The sequence below is a fragment of the Triticum urartu genome, chromosome 1A (genome assembly GCF_056163025.1).
Source record: "Triticum urartu cultivar PI428250 chromosome 1A, HENAU_Tu73, whole genome shotgun sequence".
NCBI classification, from domain to species: Eukaryota; Viridiplantae; Streptophyta; class Magnoliopsida; order Poales; family Poaceae; genus Triticum; species Triticum urartu.
The window spans coordinates 69257468-69273512 of NC_141873.1; the positions used below are offsets into that span (position 1 = coordinate 69257468).

A 16045-nucleotide genomic window follows, 5' to 3' on the forward strand; every position below is an offset into this window, starting at 1 on the left:
GCCAACCTAACAGATACTTTCGGAGATACCTGTAGTGTACCTTTATAGCCACCCAGTTACGTCGTGACGTTTGGCACACCCAAAGCACTCCTACGGTATCCGGGAGTTGCACAATCTCATGGTCTAAGGAAATGATACTTGACATTAGAAAAGCTTTAGCATACGAACTACACGACCTTTGTGCTAGGCTCAGGATTGGGTCTTGTCCATCACATCATTCTCCTAATGATGTGATCCCGTTATCAACGACATCCAATGTCCATGGTCAGGAAACCGTAACCATCTATTGATCAACGAGCTAGTCAACTAGAGGCTTACTAGGGACATGGTGTTGTCTATGTATCCACACATGTATCTGAGTTTCCTATCAATACAATTCTAGCATGGATAATAAACGATTATCATGAACAATGAAATATGATATAATAATAACTAATTTATTATTGCCTCTAGGGCATATTTTCAACAAGCGCTGCTGCTGGCGGCGCTCGAAATACGCCGCCCAAGTCGCGTGGTTGTCGGCGGCGTACTGGGGGAGGGAGAGTTGGGCGTCGGTGAGGGAGGCGCGCACGACCTCGACTTCCTCGGCGAAGTATTTCGGCTTCGCCACGGCGTCGGGCAACGGGGGAATGGGCACTCCCCCGACGCTGAGCCTCCACCCCGTCGGCCCGGCGCGCATGTCCGGCGGCGCCGGGATGTTCGCCTGGAACAGGAGCCAGGACTCCTGTTCGCGGAGCGAACGGCGGCCGAAGCCGTTGGCCGCCGCCTCGTCTCCGGGGAAGCGTTCCGCCATGGCGACGGGCTCGGGAGAGGTAGAGAGATAGAGGGAGGGGCTGGGCGGCGGCGCTCAGGAGAGGTAGGGAGAGGGAGGATCTGGGCGGCGGCGAGGGACGGGGCTGGTGTGGGCACAGGCGAGTGCAGGCAACCGGTTATATAGCCGCGTCGCACCCGTGTGTACGCGTGCGAGGGAGGGGAGGCGTCGGCGCGCCGTCCCATGACGCGCCGCTCGTGAGGAATCAATGGCAAGGCTGACCGGCGGCAGCCTTGGTATTGATTCCTCGCGGGAACCGAGGCCGTTGGGGGAAGACGAGGCGCCATGTCGCTGACGCGGCGGGCCCGCGGCTGTTTCGCGCCAAAACAGTTCGCCCTGGCACCCCCAGGCGCCCCCCAGCGCGCCGAGTTCGGCCTGAGTCTGCCGACGCTGTTTTCGGCCCAAGCCGGCGAAAATCGGGCTTCTGAAGGCGTGACTGAGCCATTTTTTTGGCGCCGACGCGAAAAAATCGTCTGGGGAGGCCTTCTAAGGGCGCGGGTGGAGATGCCCTTAGCGCCCAAAGCAACACAAGAAATTCGGCGTGGTTGCTTACCCCCCAACGCAGCCGCATCGGCATCAACCTCCATACCGCCGTCTCCGAATTCCCCAATTACAGAGGAGGCGAACCAGCCCTTGATCGGATCCCGACTCCGACTGCTGGGTGGAACAATGGTAACGCAGTCGGAGCCAGCATCAACCCGTCGTCCTCCACCGCCCTCAACCATGGATTTATTCTCCACCTCCTCCTGCGTCCGCCGCCGATTTTCTTGAACCCCTCGCCGGCTTGTCTGACGCTTCCGACGACGACATGGATAGTGCGGAAGATCGACCCTCCTTGGTTGTGGAGGAGAAGGACAAGCAGCCTGTTCCCTTTAGCGACGCTCCGTCTCCAGTGCGCGCTGTGCTCAACCGTCCGTGGCCATCCGCCGTCGTCATCCGGCCGGAGGATAATCCGTCCGGAAAGTACCGCACTCTGGTGGCCACCGCCAAGGACATTGGGGACCCGATCTCGCCGGAGGAGATAGCCGCGCTGGAGGACAAGGAGGGCGATGACGCAGGCACACGGTTCTACAAGGCAGCTGCTCGGGCCAACGTCGTTATGAGGAATTACATCCATGAACACGGCAGCCTTTACATGGATGAGAACGGCAAGTACATGATGGACAACTCCACCCAAGTTGAGGAAATACGGTAGTCTCTCCCTGCCACTCCAGAAATTAATTATTCATGCATACTTGTTTGTTTTTGGTCCATGTCAAACTTTATCCAGCACTTATCTTCTGCTCAGTTTCCTCTTCACTTTTATGATCATGATTTGTTAGAACTTCAATGGGTTGATATATGGTAGTATCCCGGAATTTTCCTTTCGGCAAAATTGATTCTTTACAAGCATTGGATTTGACTTACCATAGATCTGCAAGTTGTAGTCTTCCCCTATCAGCGGCTTTGACCAAATGCACACACTCTTTTGTTGCTTGACCTTGTACTACGGAGCCATTGTCTTGCGATTGGCTCGAACTCCTCAATATGTTGAAGCTAATTCCTCCTGCTCTCCTGTACCGCTAATGGCAGTTAGAAGCTACAGACCGTGAGCGATATTTGAAGCTTCCTCGCTAGTCAATTAGTGCGACCTGGTTGAATTGAACAATGCAGCTTATTGTCAAAATTGTTCAGCTTAATATGAAAGCTCTGCAGCAACTTAACATGAGCTCAAGAGGGGTGGTCACTGGAGCTCATTTTTTCTCTCCAGTTCATGCAGGAGGGTTGCCTGTAAATTGTACCAATAGAAGTACCTGGGGTTCTCATTTTGTATCCATGTGCGTGTGGGGAGGTGGCGGGGTGTGTGTGTGTGTGTGTGTGGGGGGGGGGGGGGGGGGGGTCGATAAATATTTGTTTCAGTCAACGGATTATGTTTTCAGTTTTCAGAAATTACCAGCGTTCCACAATGGTTGAGTGTTTGTGCAAAGGCTAAATAATAAGGTTGTTCACGAGCTGATTTTGCTTTTACTTTTCTATCTCTTTTGTTTGAACTTCATTCCCTTTTGTCACTGAAACTCTAAGCAAGGAAGTGAGGTCTTAATCCACTGGTGTATATCAGAAATCAGAAATCCGTTATTTGTCTGTTTAATGCTCTAATAATATGTTTCTATCATTGTAGTTGCAAGCATGTTACAGCAGAAGAAATGGAAGCGACGATAATGAAGCAAGAGATGACTAAGGAGCAAACTTATTTATCAGAACTGGCTTTAGCGAGTTTCAACAAGAGGAGAAAGGTATAGCAGCCATTTTCCTATCTTCCATTTGCTATTTGGTTTCTGCTTATAAATTGTATGCAAGTCGGTGTTCTGTTGCGTGCCGGTATGTAGTCTTAGAAGAATACCGGATTTTGTTTCTTGATAGTATAAATAGAAATCTAAGCTCGCATCCATGAGGACTTGAACCTGGGTTTTGGATTTTGGGTTTGTACATCAACTCTCCGAACCAAGCGAGTCCTGAAAATATTAAATTAGGATGACTAGCTAGTACCATTAGCGGCACAAACTGCATGTTTCAAAATACTTGAAGTGTAATTAATGAGTGTTTCACTTAAACTTAGGGAACCTTTTGAAGATTACAGAAATCCCTATTCCACTTCTAGCATTCTGTAGTGGCTACTGATAATAATTCTTGTTAATCCAGTTAAAAGAATTAGCAGCCAACTCCATTCATAGTTTGTTACGAATTTCTAGCAGTACATAATAGGCATTTCATTTTATTGTGTCCAGTTTTGGTTCTTCTAGTGGTGCTTCTTTGTACTGGATATTTTGTTCCCTTAGAGTTGTGTTTGATTATCTTATTAAGTTCCGTTTTGTGCAAGTTTGCAAGTGCAATCACCAATTACGTGCACCACATTACTGTGACAATGCTCAATATATAGCTGCACAATTTTCTAAACCAGATATTTTATTTTCCTCAACTTTCTTGCCCAAATTACAGGTGAAGTTTGAGTTGTGTGAGACATTGCTTTCTAGGCTCTTTTACGAGAGCAGCCATATTTTTACACACCTAAATTTCGTCGCCAAGCGCAAGGATAAGAAAAAACTCTTTTTCGCCGAGATAGAGGACTGTGGACGGGGTCGTGAAGAGATCTTGAAAGTACGCTGTTGCGTTCCCCTGGATTCATTATGTGAAGGTAAACCCGAATATTATCCAGATCAACGATTTATTGGTTTTATGCTTGTTCCCTATTCACCGGTTTGTTGCTATATATTTTGGCACTGAACGACCTCTTGCTACTGTATTTGTTATGCAGGTGGTTATTATTACTAGTGTGATGATCCTAGACGTGGCTGTAGGAAAGGGTTTGACTTCACACGTTGCTACGGCTGCAGCGAGTTCCTGAAACATCCGGTTGATGGCTCCACCTACTCAGGAGGCCATGACCATCGGAGGAGGAACTATATAGTTTAGAACGTTGTTTCATTTATCAGCGGTGGAGCCTCATGGTCATGGAGGTCCATACCGGACCTTGCAGCAACGGGGTGACAGTGAGCCCCATCGTTAATTAATTAATTCACTGTGGATTCGTACACTTGTGACACATTTTTTTCTTTTATTTCTAAATATAAGACGTCTTTGATAAACAAGACGTCTTATATTTAGAAAAATGTAGTACTTTACATTAATGTCCGCTGCAAGCTCATGGTGCGTACTCTGATGTAGTACTAGAGGCTGGGGCGCCACCTGGTGGCGCCACCTGAGCGGGCATGTGCACACTTATCTTGTCTGGACACTTTCAGTTGTCATGTTTGGCCATCAATTTCATTTATTTGAGTTCATTAGGATCTATTGGTAGCACATCAATCAAAGTACATATACTGTATTATTTGAGTTCAGAACCATCACAAGTAATGATACATCTAATGAGGATATATTACAGTTAATCCAAAAGCAAAGACAGGCCAACACCAAGTGCTTCAGTTTGGCTGAAGAAAGGGACTTCATGACTAAGGAACCAAATAAAACATAACACCTTTATGAGTACTCTATAGGCCTGGCGTCATCCATTTCCACATCAGAATCAGCATGATGTTCATCTTGATGTACCCAACACAAATGCTACATGGATTTTAGTCAGCTACACTCCCCACTACTTCTGCACTTCCCCTTGCACACACGGAGGAGCAGCGACTGATGCAAGTTGATGCAACCCAGAATAAAGTACAATTGCCTAGTGAAAGGCAACATACCTAGCATGCACATGGAAAGTGAGAGTAGCAATAAAAGAACATACCATTTACCGTTATGATTATTACTGCACGCCAAATTGGTCCATTTTGATTATTATTGCAAGCCAATATTCTTAATCACTCTGCGCAAATTTAACCTAAACTAAATATCTAAGAGTACTCTTTGGTTTATGTATTTTACAGAAGTTCAGTTCAGGGAAACTATTGAAGCAAAGGTGTCAAGCTTTTAGCATTCTAAAGGACTTATGATTGTGCAAAATTTACACAACTACAAGAATTACTGATCAACATGAGTTACAAAATTACAAATGCATGGTAATTTTTTTAAAGGCATTCATATTCTAAAGCATTAAAACAAGAATTTGAATGCTTTGATTCTTTAAACAATCAGATCGAGCACTCAACAGTTCTATTAGCGCCGCTCAAATTCTGAGTGCGATGTTGTGTACGTAGCCAAAACTCACCCATCAAAGACAATCTGAAATATGAGCAATGGTTAAAACAAGCAATTGTTGAAGTTAAATGTAATTAGATAGGAAGTCACATTTGATTCATGACCATCGAGCTGAGAGTGACACCAATAAAGCTGAGTCACCATGAAGAGAAACAACTAATGTGAACCTCGGGTTGTAAAACAGATAGGATGACTCATGTGCTGATTGCAAAAATTTATACTTATAAGGAAATTACCATGCTTCATGAATAGATGCCAATATAGTAACAGGAAAGTGAAGTAAGGTGAAATTTTGTAAGCTACTAAGGGCATAGGCAAAACTCACACTCTAGCTTGCACTGCTTGAAGAAATCAACCAAAAGCACAGATAGAGGGCATTGTGGCATCCGATCAATTGGGGTAACTGTACCATCACACTAATTATATCATGGAAAACAATGTCTTCCAATGGTCATGCATAATACATCAGGCTAATCATGTTCCTGACCTGGAATCAGTCAAGTCACAGCTAATACATAGCAAAATCACAGATGATAATTATATTTCCAGGAAGTGCAAATAAGTTGTGTTACTCACTGAACTGAAGCCACTCAAGCCACAAGTAACACCATTCCTAGTTGCATCAGCACCAAAAGAGGCGGTCAATTTTACTCACCTTGATTGGGACGATGAACCCTTCTCGGCATTAGTGATCACGATGTATCAGGTTAGGATAAAGTCATGGGTTTTCCCAAAATAAAATAAAAAAAGCCCAGTAAGAAAGAAATCATAAGTATTCAAGTCTATCAAACAATGAGGCAATTCCGTTGGCATGCCAACAATCAGACAAAACAAAACCTGCAGTCCTCAATTTTTTTTCCTTCTAAAAATGTGTAATGTTAAAAAAGGGAGTGAAATAAAATGTTACTCGAATCCGCATCCAAAAAATCCATAGAAGCAATCAAGCAAAGATGAAAAAAATAAATTATGTACAAAATTGATGTCGAAACACCTATACTTTCCCCCGAGAGCAAAAATGTGTAATGTTAGAAAAAGGAGTTAAATAAAATGTTACGTGAATCCGCATCCAGATAGTTTACCTTGCCAAGCTCATCAAATCCATCTAAATGATTAAGAAGCTCCATGAGTGTCCGCTGGATCTCACGGATGTCACAGGTTCCCTCACTAAATCTTCTCTCACCAATTGCATCGATTTCAACCATGAAGATAATGCATCGCTAGAAATAACAATTTGATGAAAATGAAACAAAATCTATGAGCAGGGTAAATAAACTAAATGGTGATATAAGCTAAAAGATCTCAGAAATGCACTTCTACTTATATTGAGATCAGTTTGATTTCTTTTTCTCAGGAAAAACTGATACTGAGATCTAAAGCTTAAAATTTTATAGCGTTGAACCGGAATACAATTCGATGACATGATATCTGAGTCAAGCAAACTATCAAGTCGCAGCTTGCATCTCAGCGCCAGGGGATGCATAACTATCTGCCAACATGCGTTTCTAACAGATAATAAGGGAATTAAGTTTAAGACCAATTAGCTTTGCAAAAAAGAGAGACGGGGCAAAACTTACTTGGTGATCACGTGCATAGCCAAACAAACATTTCTCTGATTAAATGAGCAATTTCTCCGATGTATTTGTCAATTATAGCACTTGACACAATCTGATTTTTAGACAACACGTCAGTGTAATGTAATACTGACAGAATGAAAATACGAAGTACCATCAATCAAGTGAAAACCCAAAAAGTTAGCATGAATGTTACTGGCCATAGCCCTTGATAATAATGGCTTCCCCATAGAGTAGAACACCCTGGAAAAAGTTAAACAAACATACATTGGCAACCATATATTGATCTTGTATCTGACAAGTTATTTCTCTGTCGCTAATCAAGTTTGATGATGGGCCAGAATAATCAAGAGAGATTGCAACAAGAGAGATTGTATGTGGAGGCCTTGTTGCTGCCGCATGCCGGTCTTGTACTATTGTGTGCTCTGCTCTGTATGATTCGGTGGTTTCCCTGCTCGCTGTATATATAGGACAGTAGTGGAACACGCGCGCAGGAAACGGTCTTTACCACTTCAATTTGTAGGAATAAACTGGAACCTAAAGACATTTGTTGTTGAATTGACCTTGGGGTGTCTCAGGCAATAAATATCATGATTAAGAGAAGAGCATGTGAAGCATCGGTTTACCTGCATAAATTAGTCGAGGAGCAGGCCGTGGAGAACACACTGAACCCGTTCAGTGTCGACCAAATTGAAGGACCTCCTGAAATAGTGCAGGCAGATGACGAGTGATGCGCCGTGGGCGGCGGTAGCGAGTGCGCCAGCAGCCATGAGCACCTAGTTGAGGCCGTCGGCCAAGTGGAACAGCCTCGAAAAGGAGACAACGGCAGGAGGGGCCTCAACCTCGTCCTCCTCCACATCATCGTCGGCGGCGCCTTTGCCCTCCTGACCCCAACACCGTCATCCTCTGCCGACCCATCTCCGTACAGCGACAGCGACTCCGGAGGCTTCGAGACCTGGGACACCTCCACCCGACGACCTTCTAGCGGCTCAGGTGTAGCGGCGGGCCCGTGCTCCTTCTTTAGAGGAAGGGAGAGGTGGTCAAGGAGGAGGGGACGGCGGAGGGCTCGAGCTTGGCTAGGGGAGAGGAGAAGTGGCGGAGGTGGCGGCTCAGGGATGAGGGAAGGAGGGAGGAGAAGGCGATTTGACAGGGGAGTTGCCTTCGCAGGGAAGGAAACGATGGTGTGTTGATCCGTTGCATTGTTTACTTTCTTTTTTTTCTGCTTGCGTTTGTCCTTTCCTGTCCGACGTGGACACCGGGAGGAGGCGCCCATACCGCGACCGTTAAAGGGTTGTATATTCACTAAGTGTGTACTGTTGTGAATTGTGTTAATACTTCTCCCGTCCGGTGAAAATTGTATATATAGAAATTTTATGACAAATTATGAAGTGAATTAAAAATGGATTGGGAAGATGCAAGCCACCATCCTTCTTCTTTTTAATTCCCAACACCCAGTAAGCTAAGTGCATGTAGGAATTAAGGAGACCATGTGTAAAATGTTATTGGTCGTGATTACCATGTGATTAGAGAAAATTCATTTTTTGTATTTTAAAATGCATGGAGAAGATAAAATTACACTCTTTTGTGGACAAATTTTAAAACCAAAAATATGCTATGTACCGCGCATGCTCTCTCTAATATATTCCTCAAAGTGTAATATGGTATTTACACCATACTAAGTAAGAAAAATGAAAAAAAAATGAACAATGAAAAACCTAGAAAACTGCTAAAAGAAACATGAACAAATGTAAGAAAAACAATAAAAACCAACGCTGAAACACACAGGAAAAAAACATGCTCAGGAAAGAGCTCTTGGAATCCGAATTGGGCCGGCCAATAAGGCGATCTGTCTTGCAATAGGGCGAGAAATAGCCAAATTTTCCAAAATCACTAATTAAAAAGTACTTCTTGCAAAGTTCACTCACATTCTCTAGTGTTGCAAATGGCGCATTGCATGTGTGCCACTTGTTGGAACCTAGGTGTATTTTTTGTAGATTTGTCTTTTTTAAATGGATTATCTCTTGAATTAGACGTCCAAATCTCGAATTGTTCTCATGTTTGGATTTCTCGTGTCGGACATCTTTGAAATTAGAACCCATATTAATAGGTTTCTATGGGCCTTTTCCATGAAAATACCAGGGGAAAACTAGAATAATAAAAGAAATAAAAACTCAAAATACCGAAAGTCAAAAAAAAAACTGAACCTGGAAGAATAGTTACTGCTACTTGTGAGCTACGTTGGCATTTTTCGAAGAGGAGAGAATGATGCAGTACAGTAGAGATAAGTATTTTCCTCAGCTAAGAACCAAGGTCATCAATCCAGTAGGAGAACCACGTGAAACCTCGTTAGCAGCACCTACACACAAAAAAGCAAATACTTGCACCCAACGTAGTCAAGGGGTTATCAATCCCCTTGATGATTATTTGCAAGGATCAAATGTGATAGTGGTAGATAGATAAATAAAACACAAAAACAACGATAAATATATTTCAGCAATGTATTTTTGGATTTTATATATTATAAAAGTAGACCTAGTGGCCATAGGTTTCACTAGAGGCTTCTTTCTCGAACAAAGAGCATGCGGTGGGTAAACAAATTACTATTGGGCAATTGATAGAAAAACGCATAGTTATGACGATATTCAAGGTAATGATCATGTAGATAGGCATCACGTCCGAAACAAGTAGACCGACTCCTATCCTGCATCTACTATTATTACTCCACCCGTCGACCGCTATCCAGCATACATCTAGAGTATTAAGTTCGTGAGAAACGGAGTAACACCTTAAGTAAGATGACATGATGTAGACAAAGTAAATCCAACCAATATGAATAAACCCCTTCATTTTCCCAATGGCAACAATACAAATACGTGTCTTGTACCCTTCTATCACTAGGATATAGAGCACCACAAGATTGAACCCATTACAAAACAGCTCTCCCATTGCAAGATAAATCAAACTAGTTGGCCAAACCAAACGGATAGATCAGAGAGAAATACAAAGCTATAATAATCATGCATAAAAGAATTCAAAGAAGACTCAATTAATATTCATCACTAGTCTGATCATAAACCCACAATTCATTGGGTCCCAACAAACACATCGCAAAAAAGGATTACATCAAATAGATCTCGAAGAACATCGAGGAGAACATTGTATTGAAGATCAAAGAGAGAGAAGAGCCATATAGCTACTAGCTATGGACACGTAGGTTTGTGGTAAACTACTCACACATCATCGAAAGGGCAGCAAGGTTGATGTATAAGCCCTCTGTGATCGATTCCCCCTCCGGCAGAGTACCGGAAAAGGCCTCCAAATGGGATCGTGGAAGAACGGAAACTTGCGGCAATGGAAAAAGTATTTCGGGTGGCTCTCTGTTGGTTTTCTGATTTTAGAGAATTTATAGAGGTGGAATTAGGTCAACGAAGCCACGAGGGGCGCACAATGCATCAGGGGGTGCCCTGTTGCCTTGCCATCTACTCGTTTGCCTTCTGGTCTCCTCCCGAAGCTTCTAGGGTCTCTCTTGTCTAGAAAAAAATTGTCACAAAGTTTCGTAGCGTTTGGACTTCGTTTGGTACTGATTTCCTCGAAAAACAGAAACAGACAAAAAACAACAACTGGCACTTGGCACTAGGTTAATAGGTTAATCCCAAGAAATGATATATAATTGCATATAAAACATTCAAGATTGATACTAGAATAGCACGGAACAATAAAAAATTATAGATACGTTGGAGATGTATCAGTTTCGTTTTTCACATTTTTGAGAAACATAGGTTGTGCTTTTCCCTTTTTTGAAGAAGCACATTTGTGCTTTTCCCTTTTCTGGAAGCTGAGCTGTGGTTCTCGTGGAATCACATGCTATGTTTCTTGCAGAAGGACAACGTCGGTTCTCACGAAAGCACAAGTTGAGCTTCTCGCGGAAGTGATGTCCAATTTTTGAGTTAAATTTCACCTTTTTTTATTCCCTAGTGCTAGGATTTTGGATTTTACCATGTTCGCACACCTTCTTTTATCTGTTTTCGCTAGGTTGTGAATTGCGGAAGCATTTGAGAGTCTAAGGAAAGAACGTCAAATTATGGTGATAAAATCATGCCAATTAACATGAATTATACCTTAAAACAATAAAGCAAAGAGGAAAAGAAAGGGCATTGTGGAATAGTCCAGAGCGCTTAATGGTGCATGGTATGAGCGCATGCGTTCCTACCACCGGTCGTACCGTGTGCCGTCGACACCACCTGGTCAACTACTTCACCCCGTGCAACCAGATCAGAGTTTAGATGCCCATAACCACTAGAAACTCATCTAGAAGGAAGAACCCTAGCTTCCGGAAGGATTAGAAGGGGAATTGGGTAAGGGACTCCGCTACCGCATCAAGGAGGCATCATCATCAACCATTAACTTCATCACCATTCTGCCTTCATTTCTTTGTAATATATTAGTCCATGTGGATCCATTTGTGTATTACTTTGACACTTCATCCATGATTTCCTTGACTTTATTCACCGATGCTTATGGTCTTGATGAGGGAGTAATCTCCATAGTTACCGGGGAATGGAGGAACCCTAGTATGTTTAGGATTGAATGTTGATAGGATTTGACATCCTCTTTTTATGTTTATATTAATGATCTTCTCAATGGTGGGTGAAGTCGACCATCCAACATACATCTTTTTTGGATGAAAGTTCGTTACTATTGGCGCGTGATGGTGGGTTGCAGAAGTTGGTAATAACAGTGCTTACCTTCCTCCTTCCATGACTGTTGCAATAGGGGATAAATGGAGACCACTTTAACTGCGTCCATGAGGAACCCTTAATTACCGTTCAGTAATCAGAGTGGGGATGAAAAGTAGTACCATATAGGATATAGGTACACGACATGTATGAACATATTTGTACTTAGCTCCGCCCACTTATAGAAACATATAAAGTTGCTTAGAAATCCAAACGTCGAGGTCACATTAGATACTAGTGGGAAAGCCAGACTCCCGGAGAACGCTTTAGCCCTACTGATTCCGACAACCGATATTTCACATCTTGCGCCTTTTTTTATTTTACTCTTGCATTTTATTATTGTGTTCACTACAACCTTGCAATATTTCAAACTTCCGTTTCGCTTTGCTTTGGATTACAACTAACTCACAGGCACAATATTATAAAACCACTACAAGAGACAAATCCATTTTCTATGCTCTTTATGGGATTAATACTCTTACTTCACAAAGGCTACAGTTTAAACCTTGTGCAGTTGCAGGCCCACCGGAAGCAAGGTTGTACTTCTCGCAACAATTGTGTGCAAGGGCGGAGCGACTCAGCGACACCACCCAAGCTTGGTTCGCGGCATGGAAGGAGCTCCAGGAGGCTCAAAAGTATGTCGAGGTGCCCTCTTCAGGCCGACGATGACGTAAATCCAAAAGTTGCAGGGGCGGGAGGCCGTTGAGCTGTACTTTTTGGCCCTCTGCATCATTCACGATGTCACCCCAATGGAGCGTGAAGCAATGAAGCCTGCACGGATTTCAATGGAGATCTTCAATTGGGCAACCCGTGAAGCGCGCTCAGAAAACCCCATTTGGGCGGGTGCTGGGAGTGCCTCTTCAGAACCATGCCCAACCTCGATTCCATGGCGGTAGGCGGTCCATCTTCCTCTGACGCTCCAAGAATGCGCTTGATGAAGTGTGATGGTCCTCGGGGGTGCAGACATCAACGGTGGTGGTGGAATTTCTTTTGTTTTTCTTCTTATACCCGTTTTTTGTTAGTGTTGATGTCGGATTTCTATCCAGGACCACCCTTAGTTGATGAGGAGGTTTCCCAAAGCCCTTATCTATCGATCTCTTGATCAACATATTTATTAGCGAGCTCGAGGAAGTTGGTAATATTCAGAAAAAGCAAGCAATGTCAAGAAGATAACCTAGAGCAGCTCCTTTTCACATCATGGACCCTCTCAGAGGGATATGTGAAGATCAAAGTGGATTAGGGTATAGTGAGGTATGAACTGGCAGGCGTTGCGTGGCAGTGTGCAGAAATTCAGAAGGTGTGTTCTTGGGGTCTTCTTCGATGGTTTTATCAAGTGTGACGGACACAGCTTCCCTCGAAGAAATTGGGTGTCTCGAGGCCCTTGCACTGGCAGTGGACTTAGCACTACAGAACACCATTATCGCTTCTGATCCTAAGGAGCTATTTACAGATCTTTCATGCTGTTTGGGAGGACTTTATGGAGCCATTGTAAGGGGGATCATCGTTACATTGTTAAGCTTTATGAACTGCAGCTTCATCTTCAAGGGTCAAGCCTCAGATGTGAGGCCCATAAATCTTGCCAAGTTTTCTCATTCTTTAGGACGGGACAACATGTTTGGTTGAGTCAGCCCCATGACCTTTTTTATCCCCATGTTGTTTAACCTCGATCACAAAACTTGGCAATATTTTCTAAAAAATGATTTTTCAGATGGTTTTCTATTTTTATATCTATTTTTAAAATTTAGAAATGCATTTTCTAAAAATGTTTATGTAATTAAAATAAATCATTCATGTATTTAGAAAAATGTCCATTCCATTTTTAAATAGTATTCACACATTAAAAAATATTTTTATATAATTAATAAATGTGTTCACTTATTTAGAGAAAAAATGGGCAATTTTAAGAAGTGTTCACGTAGTTTACAAAAAAGGTTTTCTTAATTAAAATGTCCATGTTATTATAGAAAATTTGTAATTTAACAAAAAGGAAAAAAAGAAAAATCTGAGAGGAAATAAATCCAGGAACAGATCAAAAGGTAAAAAAGATTAAAATGATTTTTTAGAAGAAAAAAAAGAAATGGAAGGAGGAGGAGAAAAGTTGGTACAACATAGGAACCTACGCCAGCAACATCGGCAGTCTCTCTTCTCAAGAACAGAAGAAAAAGAATAAGAAAAAGGATTGCACGCGAGCACCCGCCAGCTCATTTGTACTACACGTGCCCTAACGGAGCGGTCTTTTCTTTCTTTCGGTCAACGTGGCTGCTGCTCGATGCTCACTGTTCACTACGATGAATTTCCACAGAAATGTCTTTGTTGCACAAAAACTGCAACAAGACCTCCGTTTCAGAAAAGTTAAATTTGCAATGAGACCTTTGTTCCAAAAAACCTAAATTGCAACATGACCTCTGTTGCAAAACAAATAAAACAATGCAAAAGAAATATTTTGCAAAAAAATTATGTAACATGACCTATGTTGCAATGATAAAAGGTGACGTTCAGTCGTTCAATTTGTCAGATCCGACAGCTCGCAAGACGGCAGATCTTTTAGGGCATCTCCAGCCACGCCCCCAACAGGGCCCCCCAGGCCACTTTTTCGGCGCCGGCGCCGAAAAAACGGCCCAGTCGCGCCCCCAGGACGCCGAAAATCGCAGGTTCGGACTTTTTTTTCTGCTCGGCGGTCACAGACCGAACCCGGCGCGCTGGGGAGCAGTTGGGGGCTCCGGCGCTAGGGAAAAGCACGCCTGGCCCACACCGACAGGGGAAAAGTCAAGGTTTTCTTCCCCCGACTCGCCTCGCACCCCCCGCGGCCTCGGCCACCACTAGCTATATCCCGGCGACGGCCGCCGCCCTACTCCGCTAGATAGCCATTCCCCGCCGGAAAATAGCAGCGCTTCGCCGCGGCAGCCCCTCCCACAGCAGCTGGGCGTTTCTGGCCGCCGTTTCCGGCCGCGGAGGCGCGGTTTAACGGCGGGTACACGCCCACCGAGCGCAAGGTGTTCGGCGGTTTTCCTGCCTCGACGATGGACTTGGATGAGGAGGAAGAGCTCGCCGCGCTGCTGGAGGAGGAAGCCGCGGCCGACGTCCAGGAAGAAGAGCATCTCATGGTGCTCGCCGCCCTCGCCCAGCTGCTGGCGAGCAATGAAAAGCCGCGGCGAGGTGGCTCGGCGCCGGGGCGGATGAAAGCAAAGAACCTACATCGTCTCCAAGGCTACTGCATGCTCTACTCCGACTACTTCGCCGATGCTCCACTTCATGGCGAGAGAACATTTCGGCGCCGCTATCGGATGAGCCGAAAGCTCTTCCTCAGGATTGTGAATTCCATCCGGGAGTTCGACAACTACTTCAAGTGCAAGATGGATTGCACTGGCGCTCTTGGATTACCTCCATCTAGAAGTGCACGACAGCGATGAGGATGCTTGCATATGGAGCTCCCAGTGATTCACTCGACGACTATGGGCGCATGGCCGAGTCCACCAGCATAGAGTGTTTCTACAAGTTCTGTCGGGCAGTGGTGGCAGTGTTTGGGCCACAATACTTGAGAACACCCAATGCGGAAGACACTGCTCGGATCCTAGCCCAGAATGCAGCAAGAGGATTTCCTGGGATGCTTGGAAGCATCGACTGCATGCATTGGAAATGGAAGAATTGCCCATTTGGTTGGCAGGGGATGTACAAAGGCGCCAAAGGCGGTTGCAGTGTGGTGCTTGAGGCGGTAGCCACACAGGACTTCTGGATTTGGCACTCCTTCTTTGGTATGCCAGGAACTCACAATGACATCAACGTGCTGCAGTGCTCTCCTGTTTTTGCCAAGCTCGTTGAGGGCCATTCTCCTCCGGTGAACTTCGAGATCAATGGGCACCAATACAACAAGGGGTACTATCTAGCTGACGGCATCTATCCGAGATGGTCGACATTTGTGAAGACGATCTCAAACCCTGTGGCAGGAGACAAGAACGCCTGGTTTGCGAAGCTTCAGGAGGCTTGCAGGAAGGATGTCGAGCGGGCATTTGGTGTGCTCCAATCTCGATTTGCTGTTGTTCGGTACCCCGCTCAGACCTGGTCCAAAGATCAAATGTGAGAGATTATGACTTGCTGTGTCATCTTGCACAACATGATCATCGAGAGCGAGCAAGAAGACCCAGTGTTTGAGACTGAACCATACTACAGGCAGGGTCCTCTAGCCGAAGTTGATCACCAGCTACCGGCAACTTGGACTGCCTATCTCAGTATGCGTCAGGAGATCC

At 44.4% G+C, this 16045-nt stretch overlaps 1 protein-coding gene and 1 long non-coding RNA gene across 3 annotated transcripts; one reads left to right on the forward strand and one right to left on the reverse strand.

The window, feature by feature from the left end:
* Positions 1-1261: 1261 nt before the first annotated feature.
* Positions 1262-4533, forward strand: LOC125547204 (uncharacterized). The gene is made up of 4 exons (XM_087547459.1): positions 1262-2002; positions 2970-3084; positions 3788-3983; positions 4104-4533. The coding sequence occupies exons 1-4, from the start codon at positions 1620-1622 to the stop codon at positions 4118-4120; spliced, it is 711 nt and encodes a 236-aa protein (XP_087403585.1). The 5' UTR covers positions 1262-1619; the 3' UTR covers positions 4121-4533.
* Positions 4534-4654: 121 nt separating this feature from the next.
* On the reverse strand, positions 4655-8405 carry LOC147990078 (uncharacterized). 2 transcript variants are annotated; one of them, XR_015619186.1, is made up of 2 exons: positions 7692-8405; positions 4655-7595 (listed from the first exon to the last, which is right to left on the reverse strand). It is a non-coding gene; the product is annotated as an uncharacterized LOC147990078 (long non-coding RNA). The 2 variants fall into 2 exon arrangements; XR_015619185.1 differs by having other exon boundaries at positions 4655-7602.
* Positions 8406-16045: the final 7640 nt, after the last annotated feature.

Bases quoted from the DNA above. Each gene is read 5' to 3' on its own strand.
- LOC125547204 (XM_087547459.1), top strand. From the start codon at position 1,620: ATGGATAGTGCGGAAGATCGACCCTCCTTGGTTGTGGAGGAGAAGGAC. The intron at 2,003-2,969 runs GTAGTCTCTCCC...CTATCATTGTAG, and splicing joins ACCCAAGTTGAGGAAATACG to TTGCAAGCATGTTACAGCAG. The intron at 3,085-3,787 runs GTATAGCAGCCA...CCCAAATTACAG, and splicing joins GTTTCAACAAGAGGAGAAAG to GTGAAGTTTGAGTTGTGTGA.